The sequence below is a fragment of the Elgaria multicarinata genome, chromosome 3 (genome assembly GCF_023053635.1).
Source record: "Elgaria multicarinata webbii isolate HBS135686 ecotype San Diego chromosome 3, rElgMul1.1.pri, whole genome shotgun sequence".
NCBI lineage: Eukaryota > Metazoa > Chordata > Lepidosauria > Squamata > Anguidae > Elgaria > Elgaria multicarinata.
The window spans coordinates 107,489,667-107,517,290 of record NC_086173.1 but is presented as its reverse complement, the minus strand read 5'-3'; the positions used below and the strand labels follow the sequence as shown (position 1 = coordinate 107,517,290).

At 39.7% G+C, this 27,624-nt stretch overlaps 1 protein-coding gene across 7 annotated transcripts in view; it reads right to left on the bottom strand.

The window, feature by feature from the left end:
- The window catches only part of ATP2B2 (ATPase plasma membrane Ca2+ transporting 2), a 254,320-nt gene that overhangs the window by 51,697 nt on the left and 174,999 nt on the right, over nt 1-27,624 (bottom strand). For 3 of the 7 annotated variants that reach the window (XM_063121200.1, XM_063121201.1, XM_063121197.1), the window contains exons 7-11: nt 27,283-27,378; nt 19,861-19,902; nt 12,579-12,743; nt 11,531-11,745; nt 8,281-8,523 (exon numbers count right to left, since the gene is read on the bottom strand). In XM_063121200.1, coding sequence (XP_062977270.1) covers nt 8,281-8,523; nt 11,531-11,745; nt 12,579-12,743; nt 19,861-19,902; nt 27,283-27,378 — 761 coding nt within the window. The remainder of the gene's footprint in view (nt 1-8,280; nt 8,524-11,530; nt 11,746-12,578; nt 12,744-19,860; nt 19,903-27,282; nt 27,379-27,624) is intronic. The other 4 variants (XM_063121204.1, XM_063121202.1, XM_063121198.1 and 1 more) reach the window with 3 other exon arrangements.

Here is a 27,624-nt window from a genome sequence, read left to right as displayed (position 1 = left end):
TGTTTAAATAGCAGCCAGTTTACAGACAACCTTGAAAAATGTAGGATCAGTTGTAGAAAGCAGTACCCAGCTGTTTTGCTTCTGTTAGTACTCAGTGCAGCATGCTTATACCTTGAAGTCAATGATCCCTGAAGGCATGTTTGATAGTGTGTCTAGGAAAAATACAGGAAGAGGAGGAATAAAAGTTCTTATGCCTTGAGTGTTACAGGACCAGATCTTCATTCCAACTCAGCCCAACATAACAGCAAGAGGATTACCTTCATTATCAGAGGCAGTATGCCATTGAATTACAATTGCTGGGGTCCCAGTTCAAAGTGCTTGTTTTGACCAGAATAAAGCTCTTCATGGGACCTCAGTAACTGATGGAATACCTTCTTGTGTCCTAAGATCAGCTACAGACGCCCTTCTCCAAATGCCCTTTTTATGAAGCTTGGAGGATAGCTACTATAAAGAGGGCCTTCTCAGGGATGGCACATGGGTTATAGAATGCTCTCCCCAGGGAAATTTGCCTAGTGTAAACATAGTTTTCTTTCGGTCAGCAGGTTAAGGTGTTCATATTCTCTCAAGCTTTCTCACTTTTTACTGTATTCTATTGGGCTGGCTTTCTACTATAATTGGTTACTACCACCACCACCACCACCAAAATAACATGCATGGGAAAGTGCTGCTACTGCATTCATGTTCTTCTTGTGGGCTTTCTATAGGCATCTGGTTGGCCACAATGGGAACAGAATGCTGGCCGAGGGAGGCCTTTCATCTGATCCAGCAGGACTCTTATCTTCTTAAGCCCATATTGTTTTTCCCACCAGAAAGATGCTCGTGGCTCAAGTAAGGAAATATACCTCAAAATGCTAGAATTTCCTTGACTCAAGGTGACATTTTAAAATAAGATGCTGGGAAAGAAAAAGACTCTTGGCTAGGATGTTTGAGACAGCAGATGCTATTGATATGCTTATAAAGTAGGTTGGCACAGCCTATAAATCCATGTAGTTGAGTCCCCCGTCTTGCAATGATGTATCTCACAACTGATTTGTAAATATACCATTGAAGCACTGATTCAAATCATTCAAATGTGGCAAACCATATTACTGTTTCATTTATGCAAAGTTGTGGCTGAGTAATCCTGACGTGGTTCAAGCCAGAAGTGCTATTCATCATTTAGCATTTTTTGTTACCATGTAACTGAAGAAATTTACTCAAAGGTCATTTGTAGATCTAAATGATCTATAAATGACATTTAAGGTATAAACGAGTCTCTTTCATAATCGCTCAGTAACGGAGAACACTAAATCTCCTGAGAAAGAGTAGTCCTAGCTTGAAATACATTGTAATTAATCACCCACAACTTGCGCTGTATTAAAGACTTGTGCATCCTTGTGGCTTGCCACTCTTAAATTGGTGCAGCACTCTTTCTTGCCAGCAGGGAAATATTGGTTAGTTGTGTAGGGGCTATACAACCCAGTGATTAATCTAACAACAAATCATGGGTTAACATTGGGTTATTTAGCTCCTAAAAAACCCAGTGCTCTGGATTTGTACATCATGCTCCACAGCCTTTGACCTGGCCAATCGTAGATTGTTGATTCAAAGCAGCAGCGTGTCTGCTCTCTCTGCTTGTGCATGGCAAATCATGGGTTAATTAGTTCGCAATTTGGCATTATGTGTGAATTGGGTCAAACAGTTTCGAAAAGATTTCTAATACGTTTTTAGAACAATTTCACACAGTTAAAAAATAAAATTACTGAAACAATTCTGGAACATTTTCTTATATAGAATGGCAGGCTTTGAGGGGGGGGGGAACCAATGAAAAGTGAAAGATGAAGAGCAGTTTTTGACCTAATAGAAAATCTCCCTGTGCTTCTTCTTTTGTTGGATTAGGTCAGTGTGATGTTCCTGCCCAGGTTCCACCCTTCTCCAGTTTCTACCTCAGAAACTGAGAAGCAAACCCTCAGGAAGGCCTGCTTTTACTTGGATCAGTTGTCCCCACTGACACCCAAGCTTCAGCTGTTTCTCTCTCTCTGGGTTCCAAAGACATCCTATGTGCCTTATTGGTTCCCTCAACCCACTACAGGAGAAGTAACAAGGAAATAAGATTTAATAATGGTATCGTAATAAGTCAGTCAAGGCATGGGAGTTTGTATTTTAAAAAGAAAGGAAGATTTATTTAAGATATAAAGAGATATATATTATTAATATTAATCAATGTTTGGTCCGGAATTCCCTGCCTACTGTACCCCTTTCTAAAATACTATACACAAACCCCACTAACTAGATGTATCTTCTTCAATACCTAAATCCTATCCCCCTAACAGTCAAATCTCCCTTTATAAAACTTTAGAACCCTCTCACACACACAAGCCCCTCCCACCTTTCACTCACTCTCTAGTATACTATTAACCCCATTTTACCCAGGTTAATTTAATAATATAACTAGGGATGGACAGACACACTGGGGCCTAGCTCTTCTGGAGGCTCACTGAGCCCCTCCCCTACTCGTGCCCTCCGGACATGCACGAGGAGCATGCAAACCGCCCACCAACTCCCCTGCAACTTTTCTGGCCCCACCGTAAGCCCCTCTCCTCCTCCTCCTCCTCCTGCCCCATTGTTGCAGTAGCCAGAAGAGAAGAGGGGAGCGCCACTCCCTTCTTCTCCTCCTCCTCCCATCCCGGCTACCGTGGCAACAGCAATGCCGTTCATCCTCCTCTTGCCTTGCTGCTGCCTGTCATCTTGCAGATATGCCCCCTTTACAGGCACCATTTCCAAAACTTTACATTTGAGAAAAAACTGTGTAAAAATGGTGACTCGCTGTAGGTCATGGATGGCTGCAAGGCATTCACAAGGGGCCTGGGAAAATCTCGGGGGCCACATGGTTTGGCAGGCGGGGCAGCAAGCAGCTGCTCAGGGGGCCGTGACATCCCTAAATATCCGCATATACATTACAATAAGAGGCAGGTTTCCCTCCAGATACTTTGGACTACAACTGTCAGCATTCCTGACCAGTGGCCATGCTGGCTGGGGCTGATGGGAAATGTAGTCCAAAACAATTAGAGGGGGCCAGTTGGAGGGGGCTGGGCTTCTCCACTGTGGTTAAAAATCAGTTCCTATTTTAGTTATTCTTTGGCCTTGAATGCACATCCATAAATGTAGATATAGACAAGAACACAAGATAGTTTTTTGAAGAAAGGTCTTAAAGTCTGCTAGGACGACTACAGCAGATTCAGACCCCATAATCTCAGCATGGTGTTTATTAAAATAAAGCATATGGTGGTGAGAATTAGCAATGGCACCTCCTCTCCTGCAATGTTTCAGCAGAAATGTTCATCTGCCTGCCAAGCCAACTTCCTTTCAGTGCAGATTACTTTCCTCAATCTATAGCAAGCAAAAGGTAATCTGGGTTATACTTCAGACTGAGACTTTGTTTCAACTGTTTCATCTTTATTAACCCTCTAAATTAAAGCAAAAACAAAAACAAAATAAGTTCAATACTTTGTTTATAGTTTCACAATGTCTAGACACTACAATATCACATGGCTAGTTTCTATTTCCCCCCTATTATTATTATTTATTTATTTTACAACAACACATAATAAATCATATACATACATAACGCAACATTCTTATTTCTTAGTTATACATTCTGCTTCTTAACTAACTCACAATAAGTGCTCCCCCCCTCACCTTCGGGATCTTATTCTAGTTTCCAAAATTGCATTCAATGCAATTATGGCTAGTTTCTAGATTACTTGCTTACTGGTAGAATTGCGTAATATTACGTAAACTGATATGATACAGGACTTTCCATCTGCAATTTCTGTTATGCTAAGCATATCATAAACCTATTTACGAATTCGGTCATGTACAACTTTCAGAATAATCTATATGTACAGATACAATTTCACAACAAAAAATTGATACAGAAATCAAGATAGTTAAGAATGAAAAGAAGGGAAGAAAAGAATGGATTGGGATGGAAGACAGAGAAATTGAAAAACATACATAAAACTACATGCTCAGAAGTAATACACCAGCAGTTAATGGCACTAAAGCAGCAACTACAGAAAGGCACCCAGATATCCTTTCAGAAGGCTAACAAAACTGACAAACTGTTAACTAATATGTTGAAGGAATATGTTGAAGGAAGAGGAAAAGTCGCACGGTACATCTGATGAAGATACCTACAGGGTAGGCCTACAGTCCAAGTGAAATAGTGCAGGGATATTTATTTATCCATTTATTTATTTTTATTTGTCCACTCAGGATGGTTTACAATCATAAAACCAAACAACAACAATAACCAGACATAAATAATAATAATAATAATAATAATAATAATAATAATAATAATAATACAGTAATATAGGATCCAAACAAATCCTAAAAACAATGAAAAATGGCTTATATTAAATGGCTTATATTAAAGCAAGATAGAATCAAATCTTTGAGAACAGGTTTATTGAGAAATAGAGTATCTTTGTTACACAATGGAAAGATACATTCCAGGATAGCATTTGTCCATACTTCCTTATTTTCATTGGTTTGAATTTATGTATTAGGAATTATGTATTAGTATGGATGCTGCAAGCACCCTACTGAGTCCAGGACACCCTGCACACACACTCCATAGACCCAGTTAGGCATAGTCAGTGTGAGCACAGGTCCACACCCGAACACTTGCCAGACCCCTGCGAGTGCTTGTTAGCCATCTGCTCAGGCTTCTGGAATCGCACCCTCCCCCATGTTAACGACTGTCATGATGGCAAATTGTTCCAGACCACTAAGGGATTGCAGTGGGTCTGGACTACATGATGATCAAAATGAAAATAAAAATGTGTACATGCAGTTCAGATTGAAATAGAGTCCCTATAGCAACTATTTGCAGCTGCCAAATTGTCTTAACCAGATAAAATACTGATAGACTTAAGTCAGGATATATCTTTAAAATTTTGAGGCTGAAACCTAAAACAAATGAAGACCAAGGCCGTAGCTAGACATAAGGTTTATCCCAGGATTGTCCTGGGGTCAAACCTGTTCATCTAAGTGCCACACAGGGCATCCAGCGCTCAGGCAGGGACAAACATGGGATGATCCTGAGATAAATCTTAGGTCTAGCTATGGCTAAAAATTATGTGGAACATTTGGAAACAAGCTAGATAACTATTTATAAATCTGTCCTAACCATCAATCCCAGTTAGAAGAGTTATGCAAGCCAATGAAGTCATGCATGAAGAACAGACTGATGAACTGGTGATAATCGTCTCAACTTCTCACTTGCTACATGACTTTATTGGCTAAAGATACAATAATCTACCATCCATGCATAAAAATGAAAGGTTTATTTAGACCAGTGTTATAAAACAACAAATACCTCCTATCCACAAGTTAAAACAGATTCCATTATTATAACAACGTTTTATTGTACGTTTCATATTTGGAAGCCAAGTATTACTGCAGTTCAAAAAAGCTGCTGCAGGAACAGAAACAGACTTGCATGAGTGGGAAGGGATAGAAGGCTTTCATCCACTCAATTACAAAACCAGCTGATCAGTCCAGATTGATCCACAACTTTCCACAGCCTTGGACATTACACATGCTGGTATCAATGTAGAGTGCACAGAGCACTCCTTTGCAGACAAAAATAGTCTCCCAAAAGAATCTCACAGAAAATGAATTCTTAGAAGAAGAAAAAGTGAATCCATATATTTTATAAACAAAATACTGTAAAATAAAAGGCTGCTGAAGGGCATGAAATTAAAGCACCGGCCCTGGTAATGGGGGTATGCTTGTCCTGGTGCTGGATCAAAGAGTGGAACCCAATACAATCAGGTGGCAAAGCCTGATGACACAGAAGCAGTGTAATGGTCCTGTTAAGGGCTGTAGATCAAGGCTGTTCAGAAAATCCCATGGCAAAGAATAGAAAACCCATGCAGGATCAGTGACTATACAGAGAGAGAGAGAAGCTACAGACTATATATTAAGTCAGAATATGGTCAAGTAATTAAAGGCTCATCTACACCAAGCAGGATATTCCACTATGAAAGTGGTATATAAAAGTCAGTATCTACACCACTGCTTTATAATGGTACTGAAGTGCACTGACAACTGTTGGGACCCATGTCACATCTATACCAAGCAGGATATAACACTATAAAAGCAGTATATGGTGTATACTGTTCCATTCGAACAGTATATCCTGTTCCATCCGAAACTCCACTATCAGTTGAGATCACCTGCATGGTTATGTTTCCTGCCCTTACTCGGCTTCGTCCTTTTTCTTCTGCTGCCCCTTACGCCTGGAACGCTCTTCCAGAACACTTGAGAACTACAAACTCAATCACTGCTTTTAAAACTCAGCTAAAAACTTTTCTTTTCCCTACAGCCTTCAAATATTGAGTTTGTTCTGACTCTATACTGTTAGCTTCACCCTACACGGTGCCTGTTTACACTTCCCTGTGCCTGTTTGCATTCTCCTTCCCTCTTTATTGTTTACTACAACTTATTAGATTGTAAGCCTATGCGGCAGGGTCTTGCTATTTACTGTGTTATCTGTACAGCACCATGTACATTGATGGTGCTATATAAATAAATTAATAATAATAATAATAATAATAATAATAATAATAATAATAATAATACAGCTGCTGCAACTGCCACATTGATCCCTGGCCTAATTCACGTTCAGATAGCAGCATTACTGGTTGAATAGCCTCTTCATAGGACCTATATGAAATATCCTATTAGTCACAGCACTAGAACAGCAATTAACAGGATTGGGTCCATATTGGGGGGGGGCCTTTAAGGACATTTTAAACATTCATGATGGCACAGCCACCCTTTCTATGCTTGATTTACTATAATCAACCACTACTCTGATTTTCAAGTTCTCTGCAGACCGACCGTCACATCTTATGTTGTGATTGCTACATGATAAGCAGCTAGAAACGCAACCAAACAACACTCACTTCCTTTCATACTCTGATGCTCTGAGCTTCTATTTGTTGCTTGTTACAGTTATACATAAGGCTTTCAAAAATTTCCCTATGTTGTTATCCTCCTCAAAGAAGGCCCACCACTGTTTACTGGTCTTGACTATAATTGCTCTAAGCTTTGGAATGACCTCCCTGAAGAGGTCTGGAGCATTTTTTCTTTGGTGATATCCTGAAGAGGACCACAAAATACTCCTCTTTTTTGCAATGCTTTTGGTGGATCAATTTCAAAATGATTTTATAGTGCTGCTGCTGAATTTTTTTTATTTTGATGGTTTAGTACTAAGTATAATTCATCTTACTCTTTTGTATGTTTTTAATTATTTTAAGCAACGTCAAGCTTAGGATGAGCCAACACATAAATGCTTTAAAGAAATAAATTATTTCGTCTACACAATAGTTTACATACTGACTTCACTGACCTTAACCAGTGTTCTTTATCCCCTAGAAAAAAAGATTTGGGATTGTAGCTTCATAATTACTTTTTTAGAACATGAATCTGTTTTAATAAGTCCGCAAACTTCATTCTCAATCTGCATGAAACCAGTCAGTTCATGGTACACTCTGATTCTTCTTTCTAAATTTAGCATTTTCATACAGTGAAGGTTAAATGAATAACCCATTTCATACAAATATAATTTATTCATAGCCCCTTACGTAACTGAAAAGGTAATATTCTACATGAAAATGTATTATGCTGCTACAGTGAATTTTGCAAACACTTCCAGCCCCTGTAAAATGCACCCTTCCAATGATTTTTCACAGCCCGTTACAAAAGGATGCTAAATTCTTCACAAAGGAGAGGGAATATGTCTCCACTGCCAATGCAAATGGTGGCCAATCATTCCCCTGCCCATCTTCATGTGCTGTTAATTGGTTGGGCAGAATGTGGATGAGAATATGTATTCCAACGCATCCAGATGCACATTCTCATAGAGATTATTGCCCCATTTTGCCCCAGGCCTAACTACATTTCTTTGTTGGGATTGCCATATGACAGGCAGCTATAAATGCTACAAAATTAAAATTCCTGCTGTACCACAAATAACACTGCAATACTATACATATGTATGCAGAAATGAATCCCATTAAACTCAATAAGAATGCACACACACACATGCAATCTGTCTGTCTGTCTGTGTGACCAAGACATAACAATGTAGATTTCTCAGGCTACTACATCACACCACAGCATATATTTTTTTCAAGTGGAGAAAGATTTCTAAGTATCAAGAAAGATTCCCCAAACTGTTCCCCCCTTCCATCCTTTAATTGTCTGAAATCAAAGCCTACTTACCAGAATTTTTGTAGTATAAGCACTGTTGATGGCAATAGCATTAACCAGTAAATCCAGAGTTTTGGCTGGAATGGAATTTGGGTCAGGGATCTCTTTGTAATGGGCATCTCCAACATAGGCTTGTACTACAGTCATCCGGTTGGTTGTTAACGTCCCTGTTTTATCAGAGCAGATGGCCGTAGCATTACCCATAGTCTCACACGCATCTAAATGACGGACCAGATTGTTATCTTTCATCATTTTCTGAAGAAGAAAAATATAAAAGCTTATTTTGGTAAATAGGTTGAAAATCCTTATGCTAATAAAATGAATAATCTTTTTTTTAAAATAGGACATATGCATTTATCTCCCCTCAAAATTATATTTGCCCTTGTAAAACAGATATAGGAGCATCAGGTGTACAAAATGCATTTTTACACAATTCCTGTAATTCAGGCATTAGTGTGACTTAAATATATGCCAAGATTTTTATGAATTACTTTGAAAGGAACGATAACAATTTCCAGCTACTGTTTTCAGACATCAGCATCAAAGCTGAAATGGATTCGAAAATAGAGACTCACAAAGTGTTAGAAAAAAATAGGAATGGATGAAGCGCTGCCATTCTGTGTTTAATTCTTTTTCCAGATTGGCCCTGGCCCATGTACCACTCTGCCTACCTTCCAATTTTATGTGAAGGATTTCTATAACTAGCTTTGAAAACAGTCCATGCAGACTTTGCTCTTGCCACACCTTCTGTTCCTTTCATTTGTGTGATTCTTTTCCATTCAGGTAAGCCATGTGCATGAGTGGTTATGCACATTAAAACACAGAAAGATTTTCTTTGTTTCCTTTTAGGATACAATAGAATGAACTATTGCATTAACATTCCTTTAACTTAATCATTAACTTGAAAATTCCTGGTGTTGGTTACCTCTACCAGCCTTTTTGTCTACGTTAGTTTGTTTCTTTGTTATCATGGTTTATTTGCTACGTTAATATAAACTCAAAGCAAAAATAAATAAAAATATTAGTAAAATAGAAGCATGTAAGAATATTCATGTTACCAAGAATGCTAAGAACTGTGTTAAGAATTGTGGTGCGAGCAAGACCTGAAAAAAGTTAAATCACACCGTGTGCATTTAGAACTCACAACCTTTGATTTCAGCTGCAATCTTGACACACTGGGTTCGATCCAGGATCTACCTTCTGTGGATGGAAGGGTGCCACTCAAGAAAGGAACTTCCACTTAGTTTTCAAGGATTGTCCCCTTCTCTTCGTAGGCAGCCTACCCCACTCAGCAGAGTCCCCCAACCCACTGTGTAACATTTGTGGAAGACTAGCGAGGCTTCGGTGTGGAGGTTGGGGTGGGAAAATCTACTTCAACCAGCCCAGATGCATGCACCTAAATCTGGATCTAGCCCACACAATAGAGAGTAAACCCACTGATGAAACATAGTTTTGTACAGTGTAAGATCTTTAAACCATTTCACTATGGGTTTCTCTAAATGAGCAATTTACAGCACACTCCTGACTGGTCACTCACAAAAGTTGACATTCAAAGCCCTAAACGGTTTGGGGCCAGGTTATTTGAAGGAACACCTCCTCCCATATGTACCTGCCCAGACCTTAAGATCATCCACAGGGGCCCTTCTCCGTGAGCCCCTGCCAAAGGAAGTGAGGCAGGTGGCTACTAGGAGGAGGGTTTTCCCTGCTGTGGAATGAGCTCCCCAGAGAGGTCCGCCTGGCGCCTACGCTGTACTCCTTTCGTCGCCAGCTGAAGACCTTTTTATTCTCTCAGTATTTTAACATTTAATATTAACTTAAATTTAAATTTTACTGTTCTAACTCTGTATTTTAATCTTATATCAATTTTTGCTGCATGGTTTTATCCTGGTTGTGCTTTTTATACTGTATTTTGTATTTATGTTTTTAAACTGTAGGTTGTTTTATTATGGTTTTAATTTTTGTGAACCGCCCAGAGAGCTTCGGCTATTGGGCAGTATAAAAATGTAATAAATAAATAAATAAATAAATAAATGTTTGAGGGTCATTTTGATGACGCTGTAAACCTCCTGTCTCCTGATCATTCCTCTGGCTAGTCCATTAAAAAAAAAAAAAACCTTGGGTATCCCAGTTCATCTGAAATATCTTGGGATTTCCTACCATGTGTGCAGCTGAAGTTGTGCTACAAAACATCCAGTAGAGGGTGCTGTCCCATTCAAGACTATGAGGAAGGGAAGATTTGAATTACAGACCATGTGGTCGCTCCTCTCCTCCCATGTAATTCAGCTCATTACAATTTCACAAGAGAAGCAGGAAGCGAAGCAGCAGGAAGCAAACATGATTTCCCTTTAATCTAAAGAAACTCTACAGCTCCAGACTTGATGAATAGCCATCCCTTTATTTTTGAAGGCTTTTTTCCAATACCAATAGTTCAGCACCTTTGTCTTTATTTGTCGATCTCCTATATTAGAGGAGTACTAGTAAACTGGAAGAGGCTTACAAAGAAGGACTTGCAGCAGCAAGCAATAAGTGCCTGCCAACACCCTGCAAATCCTTCTTTGAAAAAAGGACAGACCATAAAAGTCCATTCCACCAAAACCAGTATCAGTCCTACAAATAACCTACGTACAGTCCTGACATTGCAGACCTGCACCACTCAGCAGTGCTGTAAAACATTTATTGCCAATTTTATTTTAGATTCTCCTTTGAGTTCCCATTGAAATGCACGAGCATTATATGTTGGTTTATCATTATGAGTCTGTGTTGTAGCAAAAATAACAAAGCACCTTGTTGCACCCTGAAGGCTAACCGATTTATTATGGCATAAGCTTTAATAGACCACTTCATTCTATACATAAAGTGTAATCCTAAATTGGCAGGCATATACAGTGCCACCATGAGCTCTATAACAAGGCCACTCCCACCACAGTAAAGCCCAACCCCTTTGTGTTTGAACCTGAAGGCTAGTTTCATAGTAGCAAGTAAGGAGTGCACTCATCACACCAGAGGGGGGGAGGGGGCAAACAGCTATGCAAAGTGTCCATATTATGTTACATTTGGTTTATAACTTTGGGCTGGGAAGGATTTATGATGTCGACGTTCTCGACGACTTTTTATATCATGTTAATATGTGATCCTATTTACTTTGCCAAATAATATACCAAAAAATGGCCTACTAGCAAATTAAATTATATTTTAAAAGTATGTATATTTTTGCAAAAATGATGTGTGTGTTTTTCATCTCAGTTTTGAGACTGTTACTTACCTTCACTGAGTAAGCAAGGGAAATGGTAACTGCAAGCGGAAGTCCTTCTGGAACAGCAACTACAAGTACAGTAACACCAATTATGAAGAATTTTACAAAATACTGAACATAGACTGGAGTGCATTCAGGCAGCCATGGATTCTTGGAGACTACAAAGTTTTCAATTGTAAAGTATAATACTAAAATGATGACGGTGATGGCAGACATCACCAAACCTGAAACAGAAAGAGAAATGTACATTTTACTATAGCTAATAAAAAAAACATCTTGTGATATAAAAAGAAAAGGTTTTTTTAAAATAATAATTCCTGCTACAAAATCTTAACGTCTTAAACATTCAGTTTAACAACGGTAGTGCACAACTGTGATTCTCAAAAGCAGAGATGTGATCCAGAAACTAACTAACTCTCTCTCTCTCTCTCTCTCTCACACACACACACACACTCACACACACACAAATTACTTCAGAGAATATGGCCAGTTTCAGATGTTATGCTAAACTAACATCATTTTCTCTGTATTCTGCCAAATTACTTTTGTATTTAGGGTAGTGTAAGCAGCAGTTTTTGAATTTGCTTCGGGTTGTTGCTAATAGGGAAAATGCTTAAAATACATTTGCCTCTGGACTATGCACCAAATCCCAGAGTTTATCCCAGTTTTTCCCTTACTTCATCAGTAAAACCACAGGTGTTCATTGCGCAGCATTACTTCACACTTTGTTTTTCAGCTGTACACCGAAGACCTTTCACAATGGGACTTAGTACCAGGTAACTGTGCAAAGAATTGCAGGCTTAAGCAATAAGCATATCCCTAAAAAGAATATAATGTCCCATAAAGGCCAGATTGTCTGAAACTCCCTGTAGAATAGGGGTGGGGAGCCATTTTGGATCTAGGAGCTGGACTACCTCTGCCCAGAGGTTGGGTAACATCTCAGTTGGGAAGCCTGCATCACTCAGGGCAGGCTTTCCCCAGTTTAGATTTCTTGCCAACAAAATCTCTCTAGCATGTTACTCATCATAATATCCATCCCATCAAATGTATCTCGTACCTGCTTTGCCTATCTGGACAGCTAATTTAGTCAGTTTCCCCTGGAGGACAGATTTCTCTTTCTTATGCATGTTAGCTTTCCTCTTGTCTTTATCGTCTCCATCTCCACCTTCTGCACTCTTCAGTGGCTGCATCTCCATTGCGGCAGCACCATCCTGCTGTTTGGCTAGGGGAAGAACACTATTTAAGAACTTTAGTATCAAGACTAACTTTTAATTTAGAAAAGAAGACCTCCAGAGCTAAATCCCAGTGTTTTCTCAGGGCCGTGCATTCCTTTAAAAAGTTAACAACCTAGATTATTTTGACAGAATTATAAGCATCTAACCATATTTTTCAGTCTTCATGTTACAAAGGTCTGCTTTTGTTTCTCCACCTGCTGGATAAAAGATTTGCAGCTACAAAGCAAATTTATGCATTAATTGCAGCCTTATGTTCTTAAAAAGAAATGTAACTTAAGCGAACCTTTATCAATAGCAAATACACAAATTTTACTCTTAACAGTGTGCCTTTTCCCCTATCACAGTTTAGCTGTAGCAATTTTCAGGTATTATAAAATTCTAAACGTGGAGGACTGATGGTGATGTGTACTTTGGCACCAACCCTTGAAATCTTCACACACACACCCATGTAGATCACAGAATCACAGAATAGCAGAGTTGGAAGGGGCCTACAAGGCCATCGAGTCCAACCCCCTGCTCAATGCAGGAATCCACCCTAAAGCATCCCTGACAGATGGTTGTCCAGCTGCCTCTTGAATGCCTCTAGTGTGGGAGAGCCCACAACCTCCCTAGGTAGCTGATTCCATTGTCGCACTGCTCTAACAGTCAGGAAGTTTTTCCTGATGTCCAGCCGGAATCTGGCTTCCTTTAACTTGAGCCCGTTATTCCGTGTCCTGCACTCTGGGAGGATCAAGAAGAGATCCTGGCCCTCCTCTGTGTGACAACCTTTTAAGTATTTGAAGAGTGCTACCATGTCTCCCCTCAATCTTCTCTTCTCCAGGCTAAACATGCCCAGTTCTTTCAGTCTCTCTTCATAGGGCTTTGTTTCTAGACCTCTGATCATCCTGGTTGCCCTCTTCTGAACACGCTCCAGCTTGTCTGCATCCTTCTTGAATTGTGGAGCCCAGATGGGAGAAGTTCTGTTGCAATGCCATAACTGCTGAGTGCGGTTACAGTGCTCCGTATGGTCAGGAACCCTATACAATAATGGTTTCTGATCATGCAAAGCCCTGAAGAGGGCTAGTGTCTTAGAACTGAAGTATGTTCTATATGGAATTCAGAATCTCAACGTACCTCCATCTTTCTTCATAAGAGTTAAGCACACTTGTTTATTTTAAATTATCTGTGTTTGTAGGGCAGATACACAGGCTCAGAAGACGTCAATAAGGGAGTGGGCCTTCTCAGTGGTGGCCACCCCAATTATGGAATTATCTCCCAGATGAGGCTCACCTGGCACCAACATTGCTATCTTTTTGGTGCCAGGTCAAGACTTTTCTCTTTTCCCAGGCATTTAGCAGAATTTCATGAGATTTTAATCAATCCCGGTTCTGTTTTTTAAGGTTTGCCAATTGCTCAAAGTTGTTTTTAGAAGTATGTTGTCTTTGTGTATATTGTTTGTTGTTTGTTTCTATGTTTTTAAATTCTTTTTATTATTTTTAATGTTTTAATCTTTTGTAAGCTGCTGATAGAGCTTTAGCTATGGGGGTAGTATAGAAGAAATAATAATAATAATAATAATAATAATAATAATAATAATAATAATAATAATAATAATTCTAGCACTGCTTCAGAAGGTGAACTCTCCTTTGTGCAAAGCTTTTAAGTGGATGCTGGATGGCCAGCTATCTGGGGTGTTATAGAACGAGATTTCCTGCATCAGCAGCAGGAGCAATAGATAATCATGAAAGTACCTTCAACTCTATGATTCTATCTTTTGGTGTCCTTTCATTTTCTATTTTGTTCTTCAGTTTGCACAGGGGAAAGCTAAACATGGCATTACACATGAATGTGTGTAACAAAAGCTAGACAGGCGTTGTTGTTCTTTAAGTGGAAAACCTTTGTAACTGTAATTTTGAGCAGAGGAATGATCGGGGAAAGGGTGCTTTACTCTTTTTCTGCCAGCTTTTTTGCCTCTCAGAATTCTCCCTGCGCAAGATTCCAGATGCACATTTGAAAGTGCCATTTTGGCACTCCCTTCCCCCCTTTTAATCTGTTACAGGTTTTTTTAAAAAATAAAAATAAACATGTTTTTAATTTTACTGTAGGTTTAATTCAATTTTAACTTTTGTAATGTATATTTATATGTTCTAATTGTACATGTTTTAATCTTGTAAACTGCCTTGAGTCCCAGTACTGGGGAAAAGACAGGATAATAATAATAATAATAATAATAATAATAATAATAATAATAATAATATAATTAACAACTAATTATGTATCTGGATAAAAAAAAAACCTCTAAAATTTAAGAAACTGCAGAATCCAGGAGGTCCAGGAGGTTGTAAATGCCTCCTTGAGAGAGGGAGTGGTGCCGGCCTCTTTAAAAGAGGCGGTAATTAGACCACTCCTGAAGAAGCCTAATCTGGACCCGGAAGATGTTAACAACTACAGGCCGGTGGCTAATATCCCTTTCCTGGGCAAGGTGCTTGAGCGGGTGGTTGCAGGACAACTCCAGGCACTCTTGAATGAAACGGATTATCTAGATCCATTTCAATCGGGTTTCAGGCCTGGTTTTGGAACGGAAACTGCCTTGGTCGCCCTGTGGGATGACCTCTGTCGGGAGAGAGACAGGGGGAGTGCGACCCTGTTGGTTCTCCTGGACCTCTCAGCGGCCTTCGATACCATCGACCATGGTATCCTTCTGGATAGGTTGTCTGAACTGGGAGTTGGAGGTACTGCGTTGCAGTGGTTCCACTCCTACTTGGATGGCCGATCCCAGAAGGTGGTGCTGGGGGATTATTGCTCTGTGCCGTGGCTCCTAAGCCATGGGGTTCCGCAGGGCTCTATTTTATCCCCTATGCTGTTTAACATATACATGAAGCCGCTGGGGGAGGTTATCCGGAGATGTGGACTGAGGTGTCATCAATATGCGGATGACACCCAGCTCTACCTTTCCTTTTCATCAAACCCAGGTGAGGCAGTGACTGTTCTGAACCAGTGCCTGGGCACGGTAATGGACTGGATGAGGGCTAACAAACTGAGACTCAATCCAGACAAGATGGAGGTACTGTTAGCGGGTGGTTCATTTGTCCGGCGAGGTGATGTTTGCCCTGTCCTGGACGGGGTTGCACTCTCCCTAAAGGATCGGGTCCGTAGTTTGGGGGTGCTCTTCGATCCAGAACTGTCACTTGAGGCACAGGTGAACTCAGTGGCAAAGAGCACCTTTTATCAGCTTAGGCTGATATACCAACTGCGCCCTTATCTGGACAGTGATAGCCTAGCTACAGTTATCCATGCTCTGATAACCTCTCGTTTGGATTACTGCAATGCGTTATACGTGGGGCTGCCTTTGAAAACGGTCCGGAAGCTTCAGCTGGTACAAAACAGGGCAGCCCGTTTACTAACAGGGACTGGCTGGCGAGATCACATTACGCCAGTCCTTTTACAACTTCATTGGCTGCCAGTCCAGGTCCGGGCCCGATTCAAAGTACTGGTATTGACATTTAAAGCCCTAGGTTTGGGGCCAGGTTATTTGAAGGAACGCCTCCTCCCATATGTACCTACCCGGACCTTAAGATCATCTACAGGGGCCCTTCTCCGTGAGCCCCTGCCAAAGGAAGTGAGGCAGGTGGCTACTAGGAGGAGGGCTTTCTCCGCTGTGGCACCCCGGTTGTGGAATGAGCTCCCCAGAGAGGTCCGCCTGGCGCCTACACTGTACTCCTTTCGTCGCCAGCTGAAGACCTTTTTATTCACTCAGTATTTTAACACTTAATTTTAACTTAAATTTAAATTATACTGTTTTAACTCTGTATTTTAACCTTATATCAATTTTGCTGCGTGGTTTTATCCTGGTTGTGCTTTTTATATTGTATTTTGTATTTGTATTTTTAACTTGTTGGTTGTTTTATGATGGTTTTAATTTTTGTGAACCGCCCAGAGAGCTTCGGCTATTGGGCGGTATAAAAATGTAATAAATAAATAAATAAATAAATAAAGAATGAGAATTGGTATCAATTCTTGTAAAGCCAAACTGTGTGCAGAGCTGTGTATTCCACTGATTCCCCCATAGAGCAACAGGATGGGCACAATTTAAATCGCAGAATCAGTGGGTCAGAGAAGGGAAGCAGAAATCTTCCCACACACCACCTCCAAAGCCATTGTTTCCCTTCTTTTGGGGTTTCAAGACTGAAAGAGAAATCACCAGGAGAGAGCAAAAAAGGCTTATAAAAAGTAGCTTGGGGTGAAAAGGCAAGATGGAGGGTCCTGGTCCTCTTTTCCACACACCCACGCTGTGTTTTTATTCCTGCCTCCATTCACTTCATAGGAATTCACAGGACCTGGTTTGGGTCCTGCTGCCATCATGTTGAGTTGTGTCCAAACCCCACTAATGCTGACCTCCCTATGTTGATGGGGAAGGTGTGCAGCAACGGAAGGCAGTTGCAGTGCTTTGTGTGATCAGGAACCCTACACAATCACAGTTCCTGATCATGCAAAGGCCTGAAGAGGGCTAATAATCTCAGTACTGCAGACTAGCAAGGTCTAGCAAGGAACTATATGGAGAACCTAAGTTAGCATACCACAATTTGAAAGAGTTATAAACTGTGGTATGCTAACACAGGTTCTACGTTAGCATACCACAATTTATAACTTATTCAAAGACTTTCAAAAGTACATGACATTTTTAAAAGATAGATAGATAGATAGATAGATAGATAGATAGATAGATCTGAAACAAAAATAAAGAACTGTCAAATTTCCATGATTTTTACCAGGATAGTTTGAACTAAGAACAAGTAGAGAGATAAGGAAAGGTAAGACAAAGGTCAGTGTTGACATAGTCAGGAAAGTTGGTATCTGTAAACTGCACGATAAGTGCTTCCCTGGTTCCATGCATCTATCTTACACACTCTTTACAAAAGCTGCTGCAGTAATAAAAATGCTATAAGGCAGGAGACACTGCAAACCTCCCCTGTGCATTCCCAAACAAAACAGATGGGAGGTGTGCAACAGCCCTGCTGTGGTCTTAAATTATTTTAATGTGGTTGCCCGAGAGAGTTTTCCAGTGCCCATAGCAATTTACTGGGCATGTTCAATATGCACTGTGCAGCTGATCCCCCAAGACTAGTTTAAAATAATGAATTTGGCATTCCCCTAACACTGAAATTATTATTTGTATTATAGAGTCTCTAAGAGAAGCATAGAAATGTATTTTCATAGGCTTTATCTTCTTTATTATTCATGCATCTATGGATTTTGAAAACAAATGGAGATGTGTTCAGGTTTTCCTATATCACTTATTTTCTCTCTGCAAAGAAAAACATGTTAAAATGCTACCATTAGACAACGGAAGTAAACAAAGAGTAAATGGGAGAGAGGAAAAAGAGAAGGTATTATTTAGCAAAGAAAATAATACCTCTATATTTTTAAATTCGTATTCGAAATAAATATAGAAGAAGATGAAATGTGTTGCTTTGATAACTAAAGCTGAGTTCTTATGAAGTTATGTGTCCATGTGGTGGAGAACCAAATGTGCAGCTGTCAGTGCCTTGGAGCTTTCTTCTGCAGCCACTTCTACGCAATAGACAAGCAGGTTTTCAACTGAAAAGCGTCTTGCCTGCAGGACTGGATGAAGACATGCTGACACCCTAAGCCACATCAAGATTCAGAGGCCCCATACCATAAAATAAAGAGGAAAAGGTATTACATTACAAAAGGAAGGGTAACGAAAGAGTGCCACCCAGTGTCAGGGGGTGCTTAAGCAGCGTTAGATAGTCTTCTCTGGAGGTGTGTATAAAAGTACTAATAAAGTAAATTGATTTGAATTAATTTCTTTTAAACTGGCTCTAGTTTGTGCTTATTGCCTCCAATGCTAAATGCTGTGTTGCCACGCTTTTGCTATCGAAGGCAACTCTGCTGTAAGTCACACCAAACTTTCCAAAGCAATTTCATCTAAGTTAGCTTACATCTTAGTTATCTCCAACATATTTAGAGGCCCTAAGCTATGGCTTACTTGGCTTGTTCCTAAATCTAGCACCTATTCAGCTGTGCAATGGCTGCAACCTTTTCCGCAAAGCTCTGGAGGGTTTAAGCCTACATTATGTAAAGATATACATTAAAATTCTCTAAAACGCAGCTCTTAATGCAGTGCCTTAAAGTTGACATTGGCGGGACTTCCTGCCACAGTAAATGCTGCACAGTAATAATAAAAACCAGAAAGCATCATTGAGGAGCAGAGGACAGGAGTGAAGATGTAACAGCAGCAGTACAGAGAAGCTGTGAGCAAACCCAACATCAGTAGCTGGCATGGTAAAGCAAATGCTAGGGCCTACTGGCCCGGAGAGCCCAACATGGTTGACCACCACACTGGCCGACAGTTGGTTTTTGCTCTCTTTTTAATGGCCTATACATTGAAGAGAAGTGCTAGGCCAGGTGGACATAGCCACCACTATTTCCCTTATTCCCAATCCCTTTGGGTCCCTCCCCCAATGTGCAGGTTTGGAGTGTGGCCCAGAGGCATTGGGAACAGGGGAAATGGTGGCGGTGGAATGGCAGCTGCTGCAGCTGCCTCGCTCAGTGCTTCTCTTGGCTGATAGGACACCAGGCAGCTGCTGCCCACTGTCGCTGCCTCTCGCTTGCCAGTCGTGAAGCTTTGGTGACTCAATGCAAGCCACCTTGACCAGGGCCCTGCCAAGACAGTCTCCAGTTTCCCAAAGCTTTCATGATGAACTGGAGTATCCTGGAATGGTAGTCATGACGCACCATCTCATGGAATCACCCTATCAACATCCTCATGGCTTTTACTCCAACATGAAGACTTAAAGGGGTCAAGCAACCATATTCAAAGTACCTCTCTTAAATAGATCAATATCTAAATAGATAGATACTGTATCTAGAAGAGCAAAAGCACAAAGTTCTTGACCCAGATGATGCTCTAGATTGAACATATTATTATTATTATTATTATTATTATCATCATCACAAATTGTTATCATACAGTGAATACTGTAGTTTTCACACTACATTCCCAACCATCCCTGGATACTCATAAGATACTTGTATGGTTTTACTTGCTGGACTAAATTCACGTACATTTTTAAAACCCTCCTTAATATGAAAGAAGGTTACCTTTATTCTGGTTGTTTTCCATATTTCCATCCTGCATTTTGCCTATATGATAAAAATTGTAACAGACAACAAGAAACAAACAGTAAACAATCAGTACACACAGACAGAACATGACAAGCGGGGATTTAAATAAAAAGAGCCAACAAAAGGGCCAACAAAAGTTATGGGGATGTTTTAAATAAAGTTTAATGCAACTTGTTATGATGTATTTATATGCATGAACAATCTCCCTGGACAAAAATGTACAATCAAGTTCATCATTTTACCACTGAGTCTTCCTTTGTTGCAGTAATAATTAGAAAGTCACGTGCATTTCGGGGTAAGATAAATTGTTCATGTAAAACAGCACCTAAAGCAATCATTAAAAATGATCTAAAATAGTGTCTTTCAAACATTCTCTTCAGGGAACACTTCCTATATCGACTTGCTTGCCATAGAACTCCTTATGTTGAAAAGCATTCTGGGGCATAGTAAAGTGCACACTCAATCCACACAGGGCACTGGCCAGGGTTGCCTGATCTCACTGTTCCCTCACATGGACTAAGTGAGCCCAAGCTTAGCTAGGGATGGAGAAAGATTTGTAAGAGGTTCTCACTTGAATAAAAAAGTGCAGAACTGAGACAAGCACAGCCCCACCCACCAGAGTTGAGACATTTGTTTACACCATCAGCCTTTGTTGCACCTTACCCCTTCACCAAGATGGTGGGGGAGGGGGACTCACCATGGTGGTCAGGATGGGGAAGCAGGCAGAAACTCCTTTGAAGATGGGAAGGCCTACTGGGCTTTTCTCAGAGAGAAATACTATGATACTTCAGATGTGAAGAAGTCAGTGCCAGCTTATTGACACTGCAAATGTCTCTTTGAGCTGGGGATCATGGGAAATGAACTACAAGCCTAATGATGCCCATCTGAAAAAGTTGCTAGCATTTTTGACTGGGGATCATTGGGTTTGTAATTCAATCCTCATGATCCTCAGCAGAAAATGCTGCTGCTGAGCCCTTGCCACCACCTGCTACCCTACCATGGTCCCCAAAGTGAGTATTCTTCTCTTGCAGACATGGACGGTGGGCAAACTGGGCCCCTTTGAGTGGTTTTTTTAAAACACTAAAAGAGGTTTCAAGGTTCAGGTCGAATGCTTGGAGTCCAGATTCATTTTCAGGGCAAGCAGCCTTGCGCTCACCCATTCCTAAACTCACCCGTCTTCTGAAGCTGCACTTTGCAGGAAAATATTCATGTTCAGGCATGCTTGCCTGTCATTATTTGTCCTTTTGTTGAAGAGTCCTTGCTAAACTTCCAATGTTTCAAAACAAAAAACGGTGAGCTAAACCTAATAATATTCCTAAATGAGAAGCCCTTCCAAAGAGCTTCTCCCATACTACAGATTGGCACAAATTAACTTTTTTAAAAATGGCATTCATGAACAATATGTTTTCATAGCATAATTTAATGTAATAGCGGGTCTGGAATAGGAATTGAAGACTATCGTGCAGTCTATTACAGAATGGAAGTCCACCAGCTATCATTCAGATTGGTCAGACAGATCAATCAGTCATTGATTACTAAGATTATAACTGACCAAAACAAATGAATACTGAATTCCAATTTTAAAATTTGGAAGAACAAAATTGTAATTAAAATCCCTGATGGGATCAATCCTTAGGATTATATTATTAAATAATTAAAAACATTTCCTGCAAATAAAATAGAATTCAGTTATAATCATCCCCAAACCAGTCTTTTCCCATAGAATGCTATGTATATAGAGCTTTCACCTGCTCAGAAATCATCCTGTTTATTTTAATGGAGGGAGCAACTGGACACGGGCATAGGAATATCTCTTCCCTCCATTGAAATGAATGTGGCAACATGCATATGTACAAGCTAAATGTGCACACACAAGTCTTTGGATCAGGGATATGTATCTTTATTGATTTATTGCCCATAAGAAATGTTTAGAGAAATTTGTATGAATGCATAAGAATGGCAAGATTTGCAAAGGATCCTTCATATCTAATTACAAAGTTCTTTCCTATTAGTTAACCATCAGGGGCAATGTTTGCTCAAATAAAATGAGTAATTTTAATGAAATGAAACAATGTTTTCTAATGCAAAATAGAGTTATTATTAACATTTCATTTTTAAAAAATATACTATTCATTTTACTTTGACAATACATTTGTACACTACCGGACTTGCCAGATTCCAGTTTCCATATGACAAGTTTATAACATGGAAGAGTACTACAATGTTGCAATGAGGTAAAATAAAGGGGTATACAAGATTTTAGTTGTGTTGTTCTAAATTGAGGGAAATCTTTTAAATAAGAAATATTTGACTACCTACTCTCAAAGTACCTGGCTTTGCATCTTACACCATTGTCCCAATCCAAAACAGTATGTGTGACGAATCATTATTTTTTTCATTAGCTCAAGTCATAAAGGAAGAAATATTTTCATTTAATTTTATCTTTACAAAGCCACTCAAATGTTTTCAAAAATTACAATACCAAATACTTATTTTTAACACATCTATCTTGGAAAATCTGCTAGATGTAATGCCTGTGGGAAAACAAAAATGTTGGATGTGCCACAGAGAAATTCAGCCATTTAGCATTCATTCTGACTCTCTGTTGAAATCAGTTGTTAGGGTCATATTGAGTGAGGCTAGGAATTACATGTTACTATATCTCTGGAGACTCTACAAATCCTGAGGGTAAAGATATTTAAAATAGAGACAATGTATAAATAAGTGTAGTGTAATATAATAGCTTTGCTATGAATATAAAGGGGTTTGTAAATGAGGCCTACAGTTAGCATCAATTACTGTTACCAAGGTAGCAGGTCATGGACCTTAGGAGGTCTGCCCTTGGTCCAGGTGTTTACATCCTGGGTGCAAGTTTTAAAAGGTCAGGATGTGATAGGCTAGTAACCATAAATATAGGCCAATGGACTGGCAGTTAATACAGTATTAAAAGGTCATTGGTCAGACAGTTTTGACTAGATGATATAAAAGGGCAATCCTAGCACAGATCTAGGGGTTGGATAAATTGCTTTCCTTGGAAGTTAAAATTATACATTTTCAAAAGACAGTATGATCTGTACATACTGTATTGCTAGATTGCATAAATTACTATTAGGGCAAGACTACTTCGTCTTCTAGCCCAGTATTCTAAATATGTGTCTAAAAATGTGTAAGCATATTGCAAAGACATGATAGAATGATATAATACCATTATTTTGGAGCTATATTTCTATTTCCTACATTTAGAAATGTAGGAAGCTGCGTTACTGAATTAGACTACTGGTGCTAGCTCATTGTCTACTCACTGAGTGGCAGCTCCCCATGTTACCAAGGTCTTTCCCAGTCCTGTTTGTAGATGCCAGGGGCTGAACCTGTCACCTTCTGCATGCAAAACAGGTGCTCTTCCAAAGAGCTACAGTCCTTCAGTGGTCTTCAACATGTAGGTTGCAACCCAAAAGTGGGTTGCAAGATCAGTCCAAATGGGTTGCAGCAAAGCCGCCACCGCCATGTTGGACAATTGTGAAATTGTAATCCCATGTTACAGGCTGGGAGTCTGAGGTGGGTCTCGGTTCTGGACCAGTTGAAGACCATTGCTTTAGACAATCACAATGGAGCAACCTCAAGTCACAGTACACTCTATTTAAGATCATGCCCAAACCAGAGAGGCTGTTTGGGCAATGCCCCACTGACAAGCAGCCTTTCTGTTGGGCAGTTTTGTATTCAACCCATTCAATTCAGTTTAGCTCTATTTTAATAACACAAATTGCTTTGGTCTTTGTGGCGTTTTTCAGCCACATCTTGCTTGATTTTTTTAGAGCCACACTTCCTATTCTCAGACTACAAGCAACCATGCAGACAGAGCTGCCAAGAGGTGCAGGTGTTCTATTCTGGAACGCTGCATTATGGAATTTGTTCCAGGAATTCATGGCACAGTCACTATGTTATACCACATCTTCCTAAGTCCAAACACATTTCTGCCTACTCATTTTGTCTGATACAAGAGGTAGGACTGTAAAAGCAGTACCATTAACCATTATCAATCTACAGGAAATGAAAAGCAGATTTTGCTTAGTACAAGCAAGTGTCCATAGGAAGCATGAACAGTGTAAAAGGGAAAACACATTTTTGCTTCCACAGAAAAAGAATGCGACGTCAAATAAATGGGCGCCTTCAATGGAATACTATGGTGTGTTTTGTTGCAAATTGCACAAAGGTAAAATTATATTCTGAAGCACAACTAGGTGCAGTCTATTCAAACAGATGAAATTCTGATGAATTTCAAATGACTAATTCATAAAGGCAACAATTATTGAATAATGTTTTGAGAGTAAATGTTAGCTTTTGTTGGCATATAAACATTAGCCTGGTTTGGACGACCCTATCTTCAGCTATTGGGCAGTATAGAAATGCAATCAATCAATCAATCAATCAATATCTTAGCCAAGGTGTCATAAGCCTTTTGCCTGCACATTCCATCCTCACTTCGTCCCTTCCTCCTCCGTATTCAGTGCACTGCAAAACACCAGGAGGTTTTACAGTTAAACATAATTTTCTAGTATATCTGAACTACCAGCTTCAGAAAAAGCTACAACATTAGATCCTGGCTTGTTCCAAACCTGGTAAACATAATTTCCCAACTGGCATATAATGAAAACTATGGTTAATTGTGGATGTCCATGTTTAATCTTAGGCCAGATCTACACCAAGCAGGATGGTGTTATGAAAGTGGTATATAAGAGGCAGGAGCTACACCAAGCAGGATATAGCAGTATGAAAGCGGTATGTGGTATGTGTCAATGGAACCCAACAGTTGTCAGTGCACTTCAATACCACTATAAAGCAGTAGTATGGCCCCTGCCTCTTATATACTGCTTTTCTACTGCTTTCATAGTGCTTTATTTATTTATTTATTTATTTGTTTATTTATTTATTTATTTATTTCATTTCTATACTGCCCAACAGCCGAAGCTCTCCGGGCGGTTCACAAAATATATCCTGCTTGGTGTAGATCTGGCCATAGTGCGGCAAGAAGAGAGGTGGAACAGTGCTGCATGTTAGTAAGGATCTAGAAAATTAGGACAAAAATAACTTTAAGTTCTCACTGAAATTCTCTACTGAAATAGCCAAGGGAGTGTCCTCACCCTCTCTGTACTGGTGTGGAGCCTTCTGGTCTTCTAGCTCCCATCTCCTTTCTCCCTATTCTGCATCAAATCAGATCACTGTGTGGACTCCATGATTGGCAGACACCTTATCACTAATACTGATCCTTTCCCCTAACCCGTTTCCTGCTTTCAATAGAGGCTTCAGAGTTAACTCTCAAATTGCCATGTTGTTATACTTTCTCAATAAAACTCCTTATCAGGAGAAGTGCAGGTGATCCATTACAGTTCTCAAACATGTGCTTTTTTAAAAATTAAAGTTTCTCTTTAAAATTAAGAATGTAGCTAAATGCATTTCAGTATCAGAACTAGACTAGTCACTTGCAGGACTGGCCATTTCTTAGTTGATTGCTGAAGTGTCCTTAATAGGATTGCATTTTTGTCTATAAAAAACATTTGCAGATCAGCCCAACATGTACTATCCCTAGCATGGCTATATGGAAAGGAGGACAGGGCTCCTGTATCTTTAACAGTTGTACAGAAAGGGGAATTTCATCAGGCATCAGTTGTATGCACGCAGCACCTGGTGAAGTTCCCTCTTCATCACAACAGTTAAAGCTGCAGGAGACCTGTCCTCTTTTGTATCTTGTCATGCTAGTATAGCTAGAGTGACCAGATACAAAAGAGAGCAGGGCTCCTGCAGCTTTAACTGTTGTGATAAAGAGGGAATTTCACCAGGTGCCACATGCATACAAATGCCACCTTGTGAAATTCCCTTTTCTATACAACTGTTAGGCCAGGAGCCCTGTCCTCCTTTCCATATGGTCACCCAAACTATCCCAGACCAATTTCAGGCTGCTTCTCTCAAATCCAGCACCACCGCCACATACCAAGCTGCTTTTGAAGCAGATGGAAGTTTCAAAAGCAATTTTGATACTATTTAGCAATAATGAAGTCAAAAATTCCACATGGCTCGTGGTACACAGCCTAAATAGCAATTTGGATCCTGGCTGAAGTCAGAATATTGTTTATTTCTCTCATTGTAAAGTTCAGCTCTCTTTCTCATCCCCCGGTTTCTTCATGACTCTTTCCATTGAACAGAAATCCTGTGTTCTGAAAGGGCATAATCCCCCAGAGAGTTCTATGCAGCCCAAAGAAATGGGGCTTGAGTTGTGCCCATTCAGGCTAACAGAGCTTGTGCAGAAGAACTCAAAGTGTCCAAGTGTAAGAGTGGTGTGTGTGTGGGTCGGTTATTCTGCAGAATATGAAAAATCTATAGGATCGATTCTCTGCTTCTAACACTTTAGAAAATACACCGACATTGACTTTTTTAAAAAACAAAAACAAAATTCAACAGGATACAAAATATGCCCTTTAATAAATAAGACGAATAATGTATAATATCTATGCTTTGTTACTGTTAGTAGTGTCAGAAATAATGAACAACTACATAGATTCCAGAAGCACAAAAAGCAAGATAGCAAACATAGTTAAGAAAAGCAAGTGTTTTGTCCAAACTTGAGATTAAAATCCACCCATTGAATACTTACTATAGATTTATCTCCTTATGAGGCAGTTTATAGTATGGGCATGCTTAGAAATGGAGTCAAGAAGCTGGCCACAGACACATTCCATATTTCAAAACTGAAGTTATATTTGTCAAAAGGAAAAAAAAAGTAGTATGAAACCATATCCAAGCACATGCGCAAAAGTACATAGCCATGTTTTGCTCTCTAGTATCATCACCTATAGTAAATGCTTAGCTTGGTGCGGAGTCAAAAGGTTGTGGGAAAGCACAATAAAGCATGACAATGCTACGGGTTGAGTTGAAGCCAGATTCCTGACTCCAAGCAGAATTGTTTCCCCAAAGCTATGTAGAGACCAGGAATGCTTATGAGAGTGCCACATTTGAAAAGTACAACGAAAAACAAAATACAAAATCATGCTCTCTTTCAATGTGCATTGAAAAGCATGGGAGGGATTTTGACACTGAAAACCTTGTGGGGGGAGGATTTAAGAGACACTTGTAGGTTGTTTTTCATAGTCTGAATCAATCATAAAAAATGCCTTAATTCCTACTTGTTCTTGTCCCATTGTTGCTTCAGTGAGAAACAAAGATTTGGCCAGCTAGTAAAACAGTGGGATTTGTGGCGTCTCTTATAAGCTGCGGTACAATAGGAGCTCTCACATGGTAATCACATGCACATACAACATCTGTGCAGTTCATAAGAGAAAGAGGGAAGCTTATATAGTTAGGAGAGAAATCCATCAAATAAAAACAAGCTAGGTATTCTTAACGTACCATTGACTAAGCTGGCATTTGCATTATCAGTGGCATTTGCACCTGCTGCCCCATCTGTAGTTGAAGGTGGATGGAAGGAGGTATGGGAAGAATCTACTGAGTAATAATGAATAAAAACAAAAAAGAATAAATCATAATAACATGGACAAATTCACATGACAGAAACAATAACAATTATGGACTAATGTGGCTTCATTTTTTTTCCTCCAAAAGAGATTTGTTTTAAAGAAAGCAACACAATGTCTAAAAATGAATGTTATTACAATGTTACAAAAGTTGGGAACAAAAACTCATACGTGGAATATTATAAAAGGAAATGTGAAAGACATTTAACAGAGTTAA